We start from the raw sequence: 18,760 nt of genomic DNA, 5'->3' as shown, positions 1-18,760 counted from the left end.
TCCGCAGATGAATTATTTGAACGAAAACACCTCCCACCCTCCTACTAACCCGTGAAGTACATACTGACCCTGGCCAGTCTCAGGAACATAAAAGTCCCATCTGCCGAGAACTAAAATGATGCCTTCCATAATAATGCATGTAAATAACCCGATGACACCAACCTAAAACGCAAGATCCTCCACCTTCCACTTGCCGACGACTTCTTCTGGCAACCTCCCGTTCTCGTCCTTCTTTCCCTTCTTTTTCCCACCCTTCTTCGCTGCTCTCTCTTCTGCTTTCTTCGCTTCCCTCCTCGCAAGAGTTAACAATGCCTCCACAGGGCCCCTCAGCTGACGGTATTCGTTTTGAACGGCTAAAAGCGGCTCCAGTGACGCTTGTGCCCTGGAAAGAATATCGTGGGAAGCGGAGTGTGAAATGAAGGAAGGAAGGTGAGCGTCTAAAATAAGAGAGGTATGCGTGACAAGAGATTGTAGAGATGGAAGATTGTCTTCTTTCTCCTGGGACACAGACTCATCCCAGCCTTTTAATCCCTCGGACAAAGTCTCAACGTAGTCTTCCATCCACTGAACGAGGACCTTTAACATGGCGGCAGCATCTTCCACTGAGAGAGTCTTATACAAGTCCAATCGGTAGGAAGGACCAGGAGGGGGAAGAGCCAGAATTATCTGAAGAAGAGCGGTCAGAGAGGGGACAGATGAAGCGTTTGATGATTGAGCAGATTTTTGGAGAAGTATAATGATCGTTGATGACGGGATAGTGGGGATATTTTGGAGGGCAAGCGTAATATTTTCCTGTCATAATCGTTAGTAAACAGACATAACAAGGAGTGACATTCAATTTACCCAATCGCCAAGCGGTAATAACCCGTCCACGACGACACCTTCCTTCCACATGCCATCACTCACAACCCTTCTGCTTACAAGGTCCTTCAAAATTTCACCGGCATAGACACCTTTTGGCTTGCTGTCTTCGTTTAGCGCCGCCCCAAACACGGCGCGGACCACTTTCCTGACGAATCTGTCACTGAAGACGCCTTCTGCGGTATCAGATTCCTTAGCAACCCAGTCTCTCCAAGTTTTCTGAGCTCCAGTCACGTCCTTGCTCTTCAAAGCCTTTTCCAGTCCTTCAAGGACCTTGTCTTGCTTCTTCTCCAATTCCGTCTTTCCTTGCTTCTTCTCCGTTCCCTCAACCTCCAGATACTCTCCTGTCCTTGCCTTACTGCCAAGAAGCGATCCCATCCCGACGCCACGTTCAGGTAAAGCTACTTCACATGTGTAAAGCACACTCCTACCGCTAGACCCTTCTCCTTCACTGTGTTTATGAGAGAGGACGACACCGATTGTGTACACCCCAGAGCGAACGGAAAGGATAGATAGAGCAGAAATTGTGCCAGAAGAGGTGAATGAAGAAAGCGGGGTAGTGGTGAGGATTGTGGGCAAGTTGGAAGCAGGAATGGCGAGAAGAAGGGAAGGGGATGGATGGGGAGTGGGAAGAAGGACGAGGGGAAGGGTAGGTGAAGGGAGAGAGAGAAGAAGAGGCGCGGAGGAAGGGTGAAGGAGACGAACAGGGGAAGAGGGTGTTGAGAGAGTTCGAGCAGAGGTGGTGTAGAGATTATGTTGTTCATCTTGAAATGTTGACAGTCAGTAAATGAAGCCTTGATATTGTTTATAAACGACGTACCGAGCACAGTAATGACGCCGTCATCGCTGACATCCCCAGCCACCAACTTGCCGTTACCAACCTTCCCTTCTAATATCCTCTCCAGCCGCCTATCCTCGATCCAAATCTTGGTCACTTCGATCCGTCCTGTTCTGTCCACAACGATAACCCTAACAGATTGTTTGGTTTCTTGGAGGATGACTCGGGAAGCAAGCAGCTCAGATGATTTTAAAGAGGCGGTGGAGATAGAATGGGATTGTAATTTAGAGTCGAGAAGATAGAATTGGGAGGAGGAAGAGATGAGCAACAGGGGAGTCGCTGGGGACGGAAGATGATGTATGGCACTTATTTGGCTCTTTATCTGCATAAAAAAATCAATTAGCAAATCTCCCAACTGGCATGCTTAGGGAAACATACCCGGATAACCTCCTTTTCTCCCTCTTCCCCTTTCCATAACCACACTTCTTTACCGGCACCAACGGCAGTGACTCTCTCTTTGATTTCTATCTGTGTCTCCTTGGGTCCATCCAATCCTTCGTATTGATCAACATCCATCCCTTCATCTTCCCCGCCTTGATCATTCGCTTGAGGAGCCGAAACAGTCTTGGTAGTCCAAAAACTGACGGGTGAGCTGGTAAAAACAGTCGAGGGAGGGACAGTAAAGGACGTAGTTGCTCGAAGAGTCGTCAGCTATATATTTAAAATGTCAGCAATCATCCCTTGAAATATTGGAAACACGACTTGGACCCACATCATACGTCCAAACACCATCACCTTGGACAGCAACGACCGCGGACTTCTTGTCCCCGACGACAGGGTTTAACCTAACATGAGGGTTTTTAGAGCTTGAAGCATGGGGCTGAGAGAATGTTGTAAGGGATGTCGGGGAAGATATCAAAGCCATTTTTTTTGGTGAATACCTGGCCGATGGACGGATGTTGAAGTATAAGTTATAGTCCATAACAAGCTTTTGGCCAAAACTGCAACGCAAGGCAAAATGAAGAAATCTTTGGGTTACGTAACGTATGAAAAGTGGAGGTCGTCGAGGCCATAAAAAGAAACGAGGACAAAACGGAAAAGGTTCTCATGTTCACAACATAGATGGTCCTAGCCATATAAATATAAATATGCATCCTGTGACCCTGTTGAATAAGTCTGCAATCCCTTTCTACTATGAACGTTGAATGATCTCTACAACTTTTTTGCCCTTTTTTTTTCCATGTTTTGGCTTCTTACGCGCTCCTCGCCTTGAGCTTTTCGACCAACCTCTCGTTGACCTTCTTCATGTAGACGTCGGTGGTGACCCAGTCATCCCTAGTCATGTCCTTACCCTTCATCGCCAAAGCCAAATCCTTGGTCATGATACCGTCCTTGTCGATGACTTCAACACAGGCAGCTTCCAAGTCCTTGGCGAACGCCTCGAGCGCGGGGGTCTCGTCCAACTTGGCTCGGAAGGCAAGCCCTCGGGTCCAGGCAAAGATGGAGGCAACAGGGTTGGTAGAGGTTTCGTGACCGGCTTGGTATTGTCGGTAGTGTCGGGTGACGGTACCGTGGGCAGCTTCAGATTCCATGGTCTTGCCGTCTGGGGTGATGAGCTCGGAAGTCATCATACCGAGAGAACCGAAACCCTGGGCGAGAATGTCGCTCTGTATCTTTATCAGACGTGATTCCAAAAAAAAGAAAAGAAAAAAAGGGATTGGAAAAAGGGACATACCATGACATCACCGTCGTAGTTCTTGCACGCCCAAACGAAACCACCAGAAGACTTGATGGCCTGAGCAACCATGTCGTCGATGAGGCGATGCTCATAATAGACACCGAGCTTCTCAAACTCGGCCTTGTACGTAGATTCGTAGACCTCTTGGAAAATGTCCTTGAATCGGCCATCGTACTTCTTCAAGATGGTGCTGCGCATTTTCGTTAATAAAGGAGTCGTGACAAGTCCACGTATCCAAACTTACTTCTTGGTAGACATGAACAAGGGCATCTTCTTGCTTAAAGCCATCTTGAAGCTCGCGTGGGCGAAACCGTAAATGCTTTCGTCGGTGTTATACATGGCCAAGGCGACACCCTTGCCCTTGAAGTCGTAGACGTTGAGCTCGGTGGGGGCACCTCCTTCAGCGGGGGTGTAAGTGAGGGTGAGCTTTCCGGGTCCGGGGGCGATAAAGTCGGTGGATCGGTATTGGTCACCGAAAGCATGTCGACCGATACAGATGGGCTTGGTCCATCCGGGGACGGGCTTGGGGATCTTGTCGAGAATGATGGGCTCTCGGAAGACGGTTCCTCCGAGGATGTTTCGGATCTTACCAGAGGCGTCAGAACGAAAACAAGAAGGAAAAAAAAAAAGATGTTCAGGGATTGGACTCACAGTTCCGTTGGGGCTTCGCCACATTTCCTTCAATTTGAATTCCTTGACTCGAGCCTCGTCAGGGGTGATGGTAGCGCACTTGACACCGACAGAGTACTTTTTGATAGCTTCGGCAGAGTCGATAGTGATTTGGTCGTTGGTCTATGCCACATATCAGAGAGGCATAGGAAGGGGGTATGTACGCCAAAAAAATAAAACAAAACATACAGCATCTCGGCTCTCCATTCCCAAGTCGTAGTACTTGAGGTCAACGTCAACGTAGGGCAAGATAAGCTGCCACCTGGTCAGCCCGTGTATCGTCATGTAAAAAAAGGCAGAGATATACACACCTCCTCCCTGATCTTCTTCCAGATGATCCTTGTCATCTCATCACCGTCAATCTCAACCACGGGGTTCTTGACCTTGATCCTGTCGATGCCGGCAGGGGTGGAAGCATAGTTGCGTGAAGCCATTGCGAATGCTAAAGGTCTAGTTGATCGGAGAAGAGATGAGCGCGTAAAGGCAGTGGTGCTTCGAGCGAGCTGTGGGAACATGACGCGTTATATATAATATCAGTTGATTGGCAGAGAGGATATTTGAGGTGGAGAGCATGCGTGTGGAAAGCATAGCAAAGGGGCGTGCCGGCCGTAACCGGTCGAAGAAAGAGTGGTGCGAACACGGGGTGGCTGGTCCCGTCAAGGTTGCGGTGACTTGAGAGCCGAAGAAAGCCGGTGGGATGCGGGGGAATGGAATGGACGTGTGCTTACCATTTTTGGGAGAGAGACACAAAGTAACGAGACGGGGAAAGAGAGGGCAGTTGTGGATGTTTACAAGAACTGACAAGAAGATAAATACAAGTGTCTGAATTTTGTGCTCTGCATTATCTGCAGCCCATGGCCCACGACTCAACACCTCTTCGGGCGAACAAATTGCATTCGGCCGAGAGGTAAACAACTGTTGATGTCACCACTTTATCCCGACTCCGACTCTCCGTATAAAGAAAGCCTCTTTCGGCACTCCACCTATCATAACCACCCTGATCCACACCATTCACCAGCATGAGACCCACACTCCTCCGCCTCGCCAACGCCTCTGGACCACTCCCGCTCTCAGTGTCGCAGGCGTCTGTCCAGCTCATCCCCCCTATCCCCCTCTACCGCCGTCTTCTTCGAGCTCATCGTCTCTTACCAGTTGATATGCGCTATATGGGCGACTCTTATGTCAAGTCCGAGTTTCGACTGACGCGGACCACTGATAACCCATTGCATATTATTGGCTTCCTCTCTCAATGGAAAATGTACCTCGATGAGATTGAGAGCTCGCTCATCCGACCAGATGGCAGGAAGCAGGGTCAAGCTGTCGAATGGAGAGGGAAAAAGCTGGATACGGGTGCTTTTGAAAAGCTCTCGACAGAGCAGGTGGGGCAGCTGTACGAGCTCATGCACGCGACCAAGGATGTGTGGAAATCGTACGTTGTGGTTTTGTGTCTCCGCAAAGGGAGGAGCTAACCGGTTGTGAAAAGACCAGAACAGATTGAGCGAGAAGCCAATTCCGCCGGAGTCAGCCCTGTGAACCCCAACGACCCCACCACTGCTGGTAACTCATAGTGCGCGCACATATATCAACATATAGAATCATGTAGGCATGTATCTGGATCACGACGATACGAGATTCCGTCGGCATATCTCATACCTTCTCATACGGGATCCATCCCACGGGAGCCGTCAAAACAGAGAAGAGGACTGAGCGGCTCCTTTTCCCACGATCTTGTGCCGTTAGCTTGCAGGTTTCGAGCACCGTTGGCGTTCGGCCCAGAAAGAAAGTCATGAGCTGAGACGTTCACACGGTGACCGCCAGCTTGAGCGTGGCATTTAAAAGTCGGGAAAAAACCAGAGCTGCATCAGAAGGGCTGCATGATAACAGATCCTCTGTTCTTGCATGACATTACCGGCTCGGCCGGCAGTGCTATTCGCACAGGATCTTCTCCACGGTGACCGTCTGACCGATGGTATCTGCGTTACGTAATTAGATATAAGGGTTGTGTGTTCTGGACTCTTTATAGTTTAGGGATGAGCTGGGAGGGACTGTATGCATCTGGCAAAGCTGCGAGGAAGGAAACAGCGCGCCGAGAAGAGAAGAAGAGTATAGACATAGCAGACACAGGGACACGAGAGCAGGCCAGCGGCAGTCGTCCCACACGCCATACACATAGCAGACCGCTCAGGCAGCATGTCTCGCGCCCCCTCGCCTTCCATCCCAGCCAGCCAGTCCGTCTTGCCACTGTGCGAGTCCACGTCAACCACGCCCACGCCCACGCCCGCTCGTCCCGGCTTGCGCATCGACGTCGATTCCCTGCCTTCCTTCCCTGTGAGTGCCAGTGACAAGCACGATGTCGCCATGGCAGTAAGAAACCTGCGAAGCGCATCGCCGCCTCCGCCTCCGCCGAAATCCGCGAGCCGTCTACGCGCAAATACCTCTCCGCCAGATTCTGGAGGCGTGGCGCTTGCACCTGCGCCCGGTATAGACGGGTCGGGTCAAGCTGGTGTCGGAAGCTCAGCGTCGGCCTCGACCTTGGTGTTTAACGAGGAAGAGAGGACTCTGAGGATGATCAAGCAGGCGCTAGAGAAATCAGACGATGACGGAGATACATTAGATCTGAGTAGAAAGGATATAGATCGGATAGGAGAAGAGGCGGTTGAAATGTTCAGAAGCGGCGTTGGCAAAGGTCAAAAGGGTGTATGGCGGTGTGTCCGGTCTTCATGAATAGAAACGTGCGCTGACTTACGACCTGTAGGCTGGCTCTGTCTTACAACTTTCTGAGGGACGACTCTATGGTAGACTCATTCTCCAAGCTGAGCAGATTACGGTACCTCAATCTCAAGGGAAACAAGTTTACTCGGTTTCCTCATGCAGTATGTTTTCCTCCATGTCTATCATATGTATACTGACCGTCTGCAGATCACGCAAATGCCCGCTTTGGAAATCCTCGATTTCTCAAAAAACGAACTGTCCTCGCTTCCCGAACAGCCCGGACACTTGGTCAAGCTCAAAGTCCTTTCGTTGACAAGTAACAAGATCCACACACTCCCTAATTATCTTGTCGAGTTCGGGGTGTTGAAGGTGTTCAAAGTGGACCAGAACCCTGTAGACTGGCCTGTATGTCATCTCATCCTGTTTGAAAACTGTTATATACCCCCACTGACATGCGCAACTAGCCTGCCCATGTGCTTGGTCCCTTGATTGAATCTGTCCCAACCAAGTCCAAGACGAGCAGTACCCCTGGAGGCAAGAAAAAGGCAAAGGAGGAGGATCTGCGGCCTTGGATTGAGAGTATGAAGGTCTGGATGGCCCAGCAAACACCTGGTTCCGAGAACGCGCCTCGCAGAGGCGAAGAGGAAGCGTACCTGGCTTCAGAGTGAGTTGAAAATCAATTTTCGAAGCAGGTTAGCATACTAAACATAACTGCAGGGAGGAACCGTCGAGCGCAACGTCCATTGAAAATCCCGGAGCGACAGAATGGCCTGAAGTATCAGAAAGCTCTTCCACGGTCGCTCCTTCTTCTCAAGCAACCATCCGTCGCACACAGCCACTTTACGGAGATACCCCTGATTTAGTGTTCGCCCAGCGAAACATCTCGACAACTTTTTCTGAAGACTCTCTGTTACGCTCGTCCTCTCCCAGTCATTTCTCTCCTGCAAACCACAGTCGCGACGCATCCGTTTCTTCCTTCACCTCCCCTCCCTCTGCATCCACAGATGCGTCCTTCCACTCGCACTCGCGTAATCCCTCTACCAACTTTCCTCATCTCGCTTCCCAACCCGTCCAGGGACATACTCGCGGCGCGAGCTATACTCCTGCACAACGCAACTCTGGGCAGTTGACAGCAAAGAAATCATTACCAGACTTGCGTCAAAGCCACGCAAAGATTATCCGCGAACGCAGAGGCGATGCAGACGAAGAAGTGGTCACCATGGTGGCGGCGCCAGATATCGATCCACGGGAAATTGGGGTACGATCACCTCCACGTTTGGCTAGTGCTTTACGACCGAAACGAGCTAGTAGGGTGATGGGACGGAAGACATCTGTGGATTTGCTGCCTCGCAAAATGGGAGAAATGACGAGCCACGACATGGCAGATCGGAACGTTTCTCATGACAGTATCCTCGACGAATCTCGCAACTCTTATTTTCGCCGTCTTTCTACCCTGCCGGCGTCCTCCATATCTAAAGCTATCCCGCCTTTCCTTCTCAAGTTCATCGACTCCATCCGAGGTATACTGTTTGCGCTTTCACAACTGCACAGTTCGCTGAGGCAATATCTCGTTTTTGCTGTCAACGAACGGGTTTCAAGCGTGTTTGGACGGGTGATGGAACCTGCTGGGATGTACATAAACAAGCTAATCAATGCACTCGATCGATTCGACTCCATGTCCCGCCGGGGTACTCCCCCAACGCAAGCTATACAAAACCTCTTTGACGCTACGAAAGAAAGCGTTGCCGTCTTTGGTAAAGTGGCGGCTGTGCTCAAGATGCAGGTTCCCGCTATGCGAGGGAATGACGTGAGATATACTCGAACGTTGATGGTGCATGTCTATGGGGCTATGGCAGAGGTGGCGAGCTCGTGGAAGGCCATGACGGGGCTGTTACCCGAGGTAAAGATGTTATTGCTCATTGATGCGCCTGGTGTGGTAGGCGGAATGGGCGGACAGAAGATTGTGCCAAGCGGGTCATTCACTGGACGTACCCCCATTTCACCCATCATTGAAAGACGGGAATCCCATTCACCTCAATCGTCAACTCTGGAATCGTCTCCCCTCAACCTGGAGCGTCAACAACAACAACAACAAGCCGAAATTGATGGTTCACCTACGGCTCATGCGGAGAGGCGGGCAGGCGTGCGAGGTCATGGTGTTGGAACAGAAAGGAGACACGCGGGATCGTATAGCAGTTTAGATGTGGAAAGAGGTATGATGATGGGCTCGCCTTTGGCAAAAGGCATGTCTATTGGTGTTAGGGAAGACGAGGGACATAGGAGAGGGGAATCGGGGACGATTCATTTACCGACGCCCGACGAGGAAGATGAAGAGGATGAGGAAGAGTACAGCAGTATGAGGCACATGTTGGGCCCTGTGTCGCCGCAGTCTGTGTCTGGTCGGACTTCTCAACAACGTCATAGACCGACTTCATCTTCTGGCTCCAGTCATGCCCTTTGTCTCCCTCCTAGCTTGCCTCATCACCCTTCTCGGCAGCTGTCGGTCGATGTCCGCGCACCAGCATCGGCGGCTGCAACTCTCTTTGACGAAGATTTGTTGGATGTGATCGAGACGGCCACAGAAGCGGCGTTTGCATGTTGGCTCAAGTTGTCTGAAGAAATTGGAGCGTTGTCACCTCAAATCAGCAGGTCGACACATAGGAACAACTCTTCAGTCAGCAGCGTGTCAAGTCAGAGCCAGGGTCATCTCGATTCGGCCCGTATGGCTCTACCGTTCTTTACGCCTCTTGGTGCCCACAGTCGTCGTCCATCCACCATCTCGCCTAAATACCATGCTGAACTCGTACATAACCTATCTGTCGCCGAACAAATTACTGCCGCTTTGCGCGAATCTCTCCTACGTCTTCGTGCGGACCCCCTTGCTTATAGCCATACTACGCTTCCAGACGATGCCCAATCCTTCATAAAGATTGTCGTCAAGGTGTCTGAGCTTGTCAAAGCTATGTCGGGGACACATCCGTTCCCAATAAGTGTCCGACAGGCGGTGGGCAAGTTGACGCAGGCGACGAGAGAATGTGCAATCTTAATCCAAGTTAGCTCATTGCGGCCTGGACAAGGGACTCCAGCGCCGACAGCACCCGTGTCTTCGGGGAGGTCCGTGATGCCAATCTCGCGCGTGGGCTCCGCTACAGGAATAGGCACAGGTTATAGCTCTAGCCACCACGGACCCGAATCAAGCACCGACGATCTATCTCACCTTCAGCCCCCTTCCTCAGCCGGTCCATCCCACGTATCGACTCCGCTTTACACTCCTTCCTCATCCACCACGTCTTTCGAGCATTTCCATCACATTTCTTCCTCGACTGGTGTGACCACAAATGCCAGTGGCTTGAGGGATCTACATTTGCCCAGTAGACTTGGTCATGCTCCCTTTGGTAGGAATCGATCTGCGAATGGGTCTGCGCAAATGGCATTGCCAAGTATACAGATGCCGGTGCCGTATGTGAATGGGGGCGCTGTGGGAAAAGCAAATCAGCCCAGGAGTGCACAAGCTAGTCAGGTTGCTTTTTGAAACGTTTGTTTGAATTTGGACTGAGCGCCTGGGCGCGCGAAAGTATGTGTGAAGGATAAAGAATCTTTTATGATAATTATTCATGTGGTTCACGAAATATTATGAGAGCAATTAATGGTATTTGTACAGTAGTCTTTATTTCCATTTCAAACGGTGTATGCATAGACAAAATGATTTTTACACAGTTTGCCTAGAACCCCCTAAAAGGGACTGTCGAATCCGGCGACCATCGCTCTCGCCAAATTTCTACTTATCGCCAATCTCACTTCTTCCATCCTTCTTTTCGCATCCTTCACCGTTACCTTTTTCTCGTTCTTCTTAATAATGTGCCCTTCTTCCTCTGCTGCCGGTGTATTGAGCGTCCGCTGGAGGTACTGAACGAGTTGACCGAGGTACTCTTCCTCTGCAAAAGCGGCATTTGCGTATACTTCTTCAAGTACGCGCAGGAGCTCAAACGTTTCGTTGGAAGAGAATAATATCTCAGAATCTACACATCATCAATATCAATTCTTTGCTCTTCCAATCAGCACATGAATGAAAAAACGTACCTTCCAGCAACGCAATACTTTCCACCAACAAAACCGCCCAGAAACCCACGGGTGCAATCCCACTTGTCAAAAGACTGATCACCTTCTCCGCAGCTCGATCTCTCGCATCCTGGCTCAAAAACAAGAGGTAATCTCTGAATTCGGATAGAAATGTGATTCTCGATGCAAACACGCTCACAGCAGAATGAGAAGGAAATTCGGTGGGGTTGGAAGTGGATTGTTGGAGATGTAAGAGGGCGGTGGGTGCTTCGGCGAGTAGTGTAGGAGGGAGGGTATCAACAAGGGCCAGGTACTCGTCTTGACCTGGTTCACTATCAGCACTTATGTCTGCTTTCAAGCATCAAACTTTTATTACTCACCATGGGTGATGAAAGACTCCAAGACCTTGTCCGCGATCTTGGACAATGCGAATCCATCCCTAGCCATCAAAGCCAACGTCGCCGCCATACCATATTGCCCGGCGCTAATCAGCCGCGTAGCCAGCACTTGACTGATTTCTTGCCATACGTCATCGAGACGGAAATCGACACAGGCGGAACGGACTTCATCGAGGAGTTTGATCGCTTCCCCTTGGGACTCGGTTGGGTTCTCAATGTCCATTGAAGCGTCGAGACCTTGTTGTTCGTCATTGGTGGAGTCAGGCGATTCCTTGGATTTTCCTTTTACATCCCTGTCAAGAGGAATATCCAACCTTTTCAAATGCTCCTTCAACCTTCCCCTTCCTTCTTCACCTGCATATCCCAAGTAATCACAAATCACCCTCCAGAACGCCTTGTAATTCGGATTATCTTGCAACACTTGCGCATACTCTAGCAAAAAGAAGTCTCGCAAGGAAATTTCAAAGTGCTCTTCGTCGTCCGGGATGAGCGACAGTTTATCTAACAGATCAGCGAGATGGGCGGAGAGCCATGTATCGAGAGAGTAGCAGCTCATGAGAGCTTTGATGATATCTGCGGAGCAAAGGGCGGATTGAACGACGTGGTCAGGGAGGGATTTGTCCACAGGAATCCTCTCTGTAATGATAGACATGACCTCGCTAGGGGGTTTCGATAAACAACCATGAACGGTATAATAAGAGGTAAAAAGAAAAAAATAAAAAACTTACGGCAAGTGGTCCCTTCGCATGTCAACATCAACAAGGATACCCCAAGCACCCAAGGCTTCTCTCCAATCACCTGCTTCTTCCAAGACCCTCTCCATCTTTCCCTCCATCAGCTCTACCACACATCTGAAATCTCCCTCCCAATTAACCCATTCACCTTCAAACCATTTGCCCTCCCCTTTTCCGCCTAATTGAGTCGCAAGTTCAGACTTGAACTTGGCGAGCCACTGTTTATGTGCTTGTAGGAAATCCATATCGATTCTCCATTTAGTCTCCGATGACCGAGGAAGGATGGTGAGATGTTGAGCCAACAACACGGCGAGCTTGGAGATGGGCGCGTAGGGGTGGGAAGAAAGTGATCGGAGGAAAGAAGCAGCGGGGAGGTGGAAGCCACGGAGGATAGAGCGGGAGATATACGGCCAAAACGAAGGATGGTCCCATGAATGCAAGGTGGACATGATTTCGTTACCGAGTTGGTTGTCAGGTGCGACGTCGATTTCGTTGACCCAGTCGAGGAGTTCTTCACCCACAAGACCTTCGCCCTTGCCGTCTATGGGAAGATAGAGGATTTCGGCAATGTTGAAAATGTTGTAAGCATCGATAAACCGATCTCTCAGCCCGGCCTAATTCATTGTAAGCTATGTCCATATGAATACAGCGGTAGAGAACTTACATCAATATCAGGCAATGCCTTGAGGTCTCCCAATTGGTCGACATAGAAATCAGCCAGCCTCCTCATATTGATGACCGTCTCTGCATCAGGCGGACCCAACAATCCCTCCACTCCAAAGTTCCCTTTTGTATCCCATGACTCTGCACCTCCATTGACACCGAACCCGACAGACGACAGCCGCCGTCGACCGGAATCGGCGACGATTTGTTGAAGTGAGGTGAACAACAGATGTGACTCGGTATATAGTTGGATTAGAGGCTGTGGTAAAGAGTTGATAGACGCAAAGATGATGGCTTCGTCTGAGACTGTTGGGTCGGCATTGGTGAGCTTTGCAGGCTTATTTGGGTCGTCTGAAGGCTATAGCAGGATTAGCTCGGTGAATGGTGCAAGTGACCTTACCCTTTTAGTGACCCATACTGCTAATTCACCGCCAACTGGTCCGGCTGCAGCGCTGATTGTACGTCCTGTGGCCTTCCACTTTTCCTTGCCGCCTCGAGGATAGGCTTCTGGTTTCAGGTAAAGAGTCTGTACAGGCGTCTGGCCTTGCCTTTCGGCGTCCATAGAGATGTCGTTGTTTGCGGACGGCTGCGAATGTCTCGACAAGGATTGTGTTGGCTGGGAGGAGGAGAACATGGAGAGGGTTGTGCCCACGTTGTGCCAGTGCGGCTGCAGATTAGTATTGAAGGTAAGTTGTTATGGTCAGTAATTATGGTGAATATTGTGGTGAGCAGTTGTGGTTCAATCTTTGCGCTGGCCACCTGATATCCACGTGCATCCCACATGGCGGCCACGTGGGAGATCGGGACACCACACAACACCGATTGCCGTTTATGACCGCCACACCGGAGAACGGGCCGGACAGCGATGCCACGGCTCTGGGCGTTCCGTCATCCGTTACTTATTTACGCTGTCTTTTCTTCCGTCTTCTATTCCAACTCTTCTTCTCTCCCAACTTCTCGTACTACTACAACAATGGACGGCAAGCCAGCTACTCGTGCGTACGCAGCTCCGCGCCCGCACACAATGCTCACGTCCAGCAGAATACCAGGCCTGGAAGAAGCTCCAGTCTCTCCACGGCTCCAAGGCCGACAAGCTCGTCTTGAAGGACCTTTTCAAAGCTGACCCCAAGCGTTTCTCCAACCTCTCAAAGACTTTTTCTTCTTCTTCTCCCAACGTCTCTCTCCTTCTCGACTACTCCAAGAACCTTGTCGATGACGAGGTCCTCTCCACCCTCTTTGACCTCGCCCGTGAGGCCAAGGTCGAGACTTTCCGTGACGAGATGTTTGCTGGCAAGCACATCAACACCTCTGAGGACCGTTCCGTCTTGCACATCGCTCTCCGAAACCCCCCTGCTGACAAGGGCGGCTTCAAGATCTCTGAGGCCGGTGTTGACGAGGTCCACGCCGTCCTCGCCCACATGAAGGAGTTCTCCGACTCTGTCCGCTCTGGCGCCTGGAAGGGTTACACTGGCAAGGCCATTGACACCATCGTGAACATTGGTATTGGTGGTTCCGACCTTGGTCCTGTTATGGTCTGCGAGGCCCTCAAGCACTACAGCAAGAGGGACTTGAAGACCCACTTTGTCTCCAACATTGACGGTACTGACATGGCCGAGGTCCTCAAGGCTTGCAACCGTGAGACCACCTTGTTCATTGTCGCTTCCAAGACCTTTACCACCCAGGAGACCATTACCAACGCCGAGAGTGCCAAGGAATGGTTCCTTGAGCAGGCCAAGGAGGTACGTACTACTTTTACGATTCTGATTACACAATCATACCCACACACCACCAAAAGTCTCCCGCACTGACGTACACTTTTCCCATACGTAGAAAGCCCACGTTGCCAAACACTTCGTTGCCCTTTCCACCAACACCAAGGGTGTGACGGAGTTTGGTATTGCCGAATCCAACATGTTCCAGTTCTGGGACTGGGTTGGTGGCCGATACTCTCTTTGGTCCGCGATCGGTCTCTCCATCTGCTTGTCTATCGGCTTTGACAACTTCCAGGAGTTGCTCAATGGTGCCCACGAGATGGACAAGCACTTCAAGACCGCCAAGCTCGAGGATAATTTGCCCGTCATCCTTGCTTTGGTTGGTATCTGGTACAACGACTTTTACGGTTAGCCCCTTACGTCATTCTTTATTTCACGAATCACGCTAAACAGTCTTAATTAGGTGCCCAAACTCAAGCCCTCTTGCCTTACGACCAGTATCTCAAGAAGTTTGCCGACTACTTCCAACAGGGTGACATGGAGTCCAACGGTAAGAGCGTTACCAAGGACGGCTCCCGAGTCGACTACGAGACTGGACCTATTATCTGGGGTCAGAGCGGTACCAACGGTCAGCACGCTTTCTACCAGTTGATCCACCAGGGTACCAAGCTCATCCCTTGGTAAGTCGTCTCGTCCATAGATTATTGCGTCGTGAACTGATGGTATTTCCAGTGACTTCCTCGCCCCTGTTGAGACTCTTAATCCCATCTCTGGCGGCAAGCACCACGAAATCCTCCTCTCCAACTTCTTTGCTCAGCCCGAGTAAGTCATTTTATTGCCTTATGTTTTGCCAACTAGTCTAATAACCCTTTTCTTACAAAGAGCTCTTGCCTTTGGCAAGACTGAGGAGGAAGTCATCAAGGAGCTCGGCCCCGAGCAATCCAAGAACTCTGCCCTCGTCAAGTCCAAGATCTTTGAAGGCAACAAGCCCACCAACTCTATCATGTTCCAAAAGCTCACCCCCGGTACTCTTGGTGCCCTCATCGCCCTCTATGAGCACAAGATCCACGTTCAGGGTGCTATCTGGGGTATCAACTCTTACGACCAGATGGGTGTCGAACTCGGCAAGGTCTTGGCCAAGGCTATCTTGAAGCAGTTGGGTAGCGAAAACGATGTCCAGGGTCACGACTCTTCTACTACCGGTCTCATCCACTTTTACCAGAAGAACAGAAAATAAAAGAGGGAGTTGTATGGTTCATGTAATGAAGTAATTATTTGTTTCATGAGATAGAAGATCAAAAAAGAAAACCCGTTGTTCACGTGGGTCGTATGCAGCGTTATGGGATAATCATGATTAGATACAACAACATGTGCATGTGGTATTTGCAACATGGAACACAGATGACTTTACTTGATTATAAAGGTAGGATAAAAACTATGGATATTTAGAATTATAATCTCTATGACTGTATTATGATTGCGCTTCCCCTTCCTTCTTCTCGCTAGACTTGTTCCCTGCGTGGGCCTCTCTCTCGGCTTTTTGTACAACTCCAAACACATCCCACACGGGCGTCTTCTTCCCTTCCCGCAGTTCACCTGACCTATCCGCATGTTCCGCCGCCAACACTTCCTCTTCCTCCCCAGTGGCCGTCGTCGTCACCGCAGGCGTCCTACTAGACGTTCCCATCGGTACCGCACTCTTACTCCACAACTCGCCCGGAATCTTCTCCTTCCCGCTGCCGCCGCCCTTCCCACTGAGCGAACTGATAGCCCTTGGTCTTCGTTGGTTTCGACCACCCATCCCGCCCAACGCGTACGACCACGCACTCCCCCCCGTCCCTGGTGCGCCCCCCGTACTAGTGGCTGCAGTACCGCCGCCAATATTATTACCGTTGACAGATGATGATGCCGTATATGCGGTGGATACCGTCAATCCTCGGCGTCGTGGGCCAAAGGGCGTCATGACCGTGTGGTAAGGTAAGGGTGATGGAGGAGCGAGTGTCTCGCGAGGTCCTGTAAGTGGTGTACCGAGCACAGGGAGGGCGGTCCGCGAAGGTGTGCCCGCACCCGCACCCGCACCTCCCGCAGTAACTTGACTGGAACTTCTCACCCTTCCAGCCTGGACCAACGGCGCCGATTTAGGTACGGCAAGCGCTTCGCCATCAGAATATTGAGGTGCATGGAGTGAACGTGAAGGAATAATGGGCATGTCGGAGCAATTGGCAGTGAGTGGAGGCCTGGAAAGGTTGGATGATGCGCGTGATCGGGTACGTGGACGGTTGATGTTTGGGGTGGGAAGGTGAAGAGAACCGGACATGGGAGATGGATGGGGGGAAAGCCGAGGAGAGTGAGAGGGGGACGCGTGGGGGGAAGGTGGAAATTGTGGCGCAGTGAGTTCATCCTCCTCGACGATTGTAGGTACGCCATCAACATCGACAATCTGACTAGCGTTTTCTGCGACGGACTCTTCATCATGTTCAATGACTAGCAGATGCCTCGTTGCTTGGCTTCCCAAAGCCAAACCGGCAATGATAGGGTTGGTGATCCAACCGAGGACAGCACCGTAGACGCACTTGATAACCATCGGAGCCCATTTCCATCCCGTCTCAGCCATATTGTCGTGCTTGTAAATCGGGCCTAAAACGACAATAAACAGACACCATAAAGGCAGACCACAGAAGATACCGAGTAGAGCGCCTTGAGCGGCTGTTATAACTGCCTTGAAAAGGAAGAGTTTGGCCTTGAATGGCGAAAAAAGGATATTGGCTTCGGTTCCTTCAAATGTGAACCGCACAAGCATGTGAGGATAGTATAACCATCCCTTATGCCCTTCTATGCCCGATCTTGAGGATGGATAGTTTATATCGCCTTTTTCATCCTCAGTTTCCTCCCGGGCGCCACCCCTCCTCCCAAAAATCTTGTCTAGTAATATCCGTGGATCCGGAAGGTGTTCGACGTGGGGCCACACGTAAGGTAGCGGAGCGACCGCATGATGATGCAGATCAGTGTGGACGAGGGTGGATGTGATAAGCATGGAAGCTAGACATTGGATGATGGGCGTCACGCCAAGGTCACCTGCAATAGTGTTCTTGGCCAGTACCCACATCTATATAGGAGATGACTGATTAGCAAGTGGGACCATGGGAAACAACGGAAAGCCGGCTGGGGCTTGTGGACGAACCTTGATTTCTTTTTGGTTGTGATACACTGCGTCTCTATCAGCATTATTCCGAGGAAATTTACGAGAGAAGCATACTAGCATAGGCGATGCCAAAATTCGCTCCTCCATCTATAATCTGCGGAGACGTAACATGATAAGCGTCACGTTCACATTATATAGTTTCGGAAGTGGAGAAATGACTTACTCCTGCTCCAACGCCTTGTAGAAAAAGCAGATAAAACCACTGTTTACCCGTCAAAGGGGTTGGGAATGGCCGTAAAAGAGATTCCATGGGGTGCGAATGGGAAGATTATAGAAAGGAAGAAGGGCGGACTGAAGATTATTAAGTTCATGACAAAGGAATTGGTGGCTATAAAAAAATCAGTAATCGATGTCAACTAATATTCTCGGACGATCGCGTCCACGTCGGCCCATGGACGCGATCCGTGTGGTTTACGTCAGCATTTCTCTATTCCCTCTTGTATGGGAAGGCATAAATAAACATTTTCTTCTCAGGACAATGATCATTTGTCCACGCATTTTATATTATAGACAGGAGGAGACTTGAAAAATGCTGGGGCTTCGGGTAGAAATATAACTGGAAAATTGGGTTTATCGTGCTTTGAGATCTTACTTGTTGCTACCAGAGTGATGATGCATGATGATCTTCTGTTAATCGTTCTGGTCTCGGCTTATGAAACTCTTCGTCATTATTTTTCAGTCTTGCTACATACCGGAATGACTTGTCGGTGATGCGGGAGACAGACAGCCATGTATTCAACCCTCAAGTACAGACCCCACTTGAGCTGTTTGCAGAGATGTGGTCGTATGCAGGGGATAGATCACAGGTTAAGTAAGGAGTCTTGGTAATTAATTAACGTGGCAATACTTCAAAGTTGAGTGATGCATGAGGTCGTTCCCTGTCCTTGATTAACCAGACTTGCCGATAGCCGTGTATCATCTACGGACAGCACGTGGCACAGGCCACGACCCATCAACACCACATTTTCTTCTGCTCTGACTGACGATTGATCGATCAGAACGAAGGAATAAGCGAGTAGTCACCGGTATTATTTCACTCGCAGATGCAAGACATTGAATAAGTGTCGTGGATCTTAAGGTGAAGCAACCCTCAATTCCATTCCATCAATAGTTTAAATCCTCTCTGCTATAAAGGCACAACAGTACATCAGATAAAAACCAGCAGAAATCTGAGAGAAGGCAGAAGAACATGGATCTGAACAACCCGCTTGCGAGAGATCCAAGTCGTCTGCAT

General features: G+C 50.3%; 7 protein-coding genes across 8 annotated transcripts; 3 read left to right on the top strand and 4 right to left on the bottom strand.

The window, feature by feature from the left end:
* Positions 1-123: 123 nt before the first annotated feature.
* CNB04100 (hypothetical protein) lies at positions 124-2,593 on the bottom strand. Its single transcript, XM_569235.2, has 5 exons — positions 2,412-2,593; positions 2,078-2,350; positions 1,682-2,021; positions 844-1,625; positions 124-792 (listed from the first exon to the last, which is right to left on the bottom strand). Exons 1-5 carry the CDS (start codon positions 2,562-2,564, stop codon positions 163-165), a joined length of 2,178 nt encoding a protein of 725 aa, XP_569235.1. The 5' UTR covers positions 2,565-2,593; the 3' UTR covers positions 124-162.
* Positions 2,594-2,772: 179 nt separating this feature from the next.
* On the bottom strand, positions 2,773-4,850 carry CNB04090 (isocitrate dehydrogenase (NADP+), putative). 2 transcript variants are annotated; one of them, XM_569233.2, is made up of 7 exons: positions 4,775-4,850; positions 4,358-4,549; positions 4,236-4,301; positions 4,029-4,169; positions 3,622-3,962; positions 3,375-3,567; positions 2,773-3,306 (listed from the first exon to the last, which is right to left on the bottom strand). In XM_569233.2, the coding sequence occupies exons 1-7, from the start codon at positions 4,775-4,777 to the stop codon at positions 2,893-2,895; spliced, it is 1,350 nt and encodes a 449-aa protein (XP_569233.1). In that variant the 5' UTR covers positions 4,778-4,850; the 3' UTR covers positions 2,773-2,892. The 2 variants fall into 2 exon arrangements, with proteins under 2 accessions (XP_569233.1, XP_569234.1); XM_569234.1 differs by lacking the exon at positions 4,775-4,850 and having other exon boundaries at positions 4,358-4,583.
* Positions 4,851-5,028: 178 nt separating this feature from the next.
* Positions 5,029-6,042, top strand: CNB04080 (carbon utilization by utilization of organic compounds-related protein, putative). The gene is made up of 2 exons (XM_569232.2): positions 5,029-5,475; positions 5,530-6,042. The coding sequence occupies exons 1-2, from the start codon at positions 5,066-5,068 to the stop codon at positions 5,612-5,614; spliced, it is 495 nt and encodes a 164-aa protein (XP_569232.1). The 5' UTR covers positions 5,029-5,065; the 3' UTR covers positions 5,615-6,042.
* A 78-nt stretch (positions 6,043-6,120) lies between these two features.
* CNB04070 (conserved hypothetical protein) lies at positions 6,121-10,451 on the top strand. Its single transcript, XM_569231.1, has 5 exons — positions 6,121-6,751; positions 6,802-6,919; positions 6,966-7,163; positions 7,223-7,422; positions 7,476-10,451. The coding sequence occupies exons 1-5, from the start codon at positions 6,237-6,239 to the stop codon at positions 10,288-10,290; spliced, it is 3,846 nt and encodes a 1,281-aa protein (XP_569231.1). The 5' UTR covers positions 6,121-6,236; the 3' UTR covers positions 10,291-10,451.
* CNB04060 (conserved hypothetical protein) lies at positions 9,557-13,302 on the bottom strand. Its single transcript, XM_024656591.1, has 7 exons — positions 13,013-13,302; positions 12,614-12,970; positions 11,944-12,563; positions 11,198-11,874; positions 10,839-11,141; positions 9,976-10,777; positions 9,557-9,800 (listed from the first exon to the last, which is right to left on the bottom strand). Exons 1-6 carry the CDS (start codon positions 13,244-13,246, stop codon positions 10,491-10,493), a joined length of 2,478 nt encoding a protein of 825 aa, XP_024512294.1. The 5' UTR covers positions 13,247-13,302; the 3' UTR covers positions 9,557-9,800; positions 9,976-10,490.
* Positions 13,303-13,556: 254 nt separating this feature from the next.
* On the top strand, positions 13,557-15,674 carry CNB04050 (glucose-6-phosphate isomerase, putative). The gene is made up of 6 exons (XM_569228.1): positions 13,557-13,607; positions 13,654-14,351; positions 14,443-14,731; positions 14,788-15,004; positions 15,057-15,146; positions 15,207-15,674. Exons 1-6 carry the CDS (start codon positions 13,586-13,588, stop codon positions 15,559-15,561), a joined length of 1,671 nt encoding a protein of 556 aa, XP_569228.1. The 5' UTR covers positions 13,557-13,585; the 3' UTR covers positions 15,562-15,674.
* A 28-nt stretch (positions 15,675-15,702) lies between these two features.
* Positions 15,703-17,848, bottom strand: CNB04040 (hypothetical protein). Its single transcript, XM_569227.2, has 4 exons — positions 17,690-17,848; positions 17,581-17,620; positions 17,506-17,531; positions 15,703-17,430 (listed from the first exon to the last, which is right to left on the bottom strand). The coding sequence occupies exons 1-4, from the start codon at positions 17,774-17,776 to the stop codon at positions 15,796-15,798; spliced, it is 1,788 nt and encodes a 595-aa protein (XP_569227.1). The 5' UTR covers positions 17,777-17,848; the 3' UTR covers positions 15,703-15,795.
* Between the last annotated feature and the right edge of the window lie 912 nt (positions 17,849-18,760).

The sequence above is a fragment of the Cryptococcus neoformans genome, assembly GCF_000091045.1.
Source record: "Cryptococcus neoformans var. neoformans JEC21 chromosome 2 sequence".
Lineage (NCBI taxonomy): Eukaryota > Fungi > Basidiomycota > Tremellomycetes > Tremellales > Cryptococcaceae > Cryptococcus > Cryptococcus deneoformans.
Note: the sequence above shows the minus strand (reverse complement) of the source record. Positions and strands in the feature narration are given on the sequence as shown.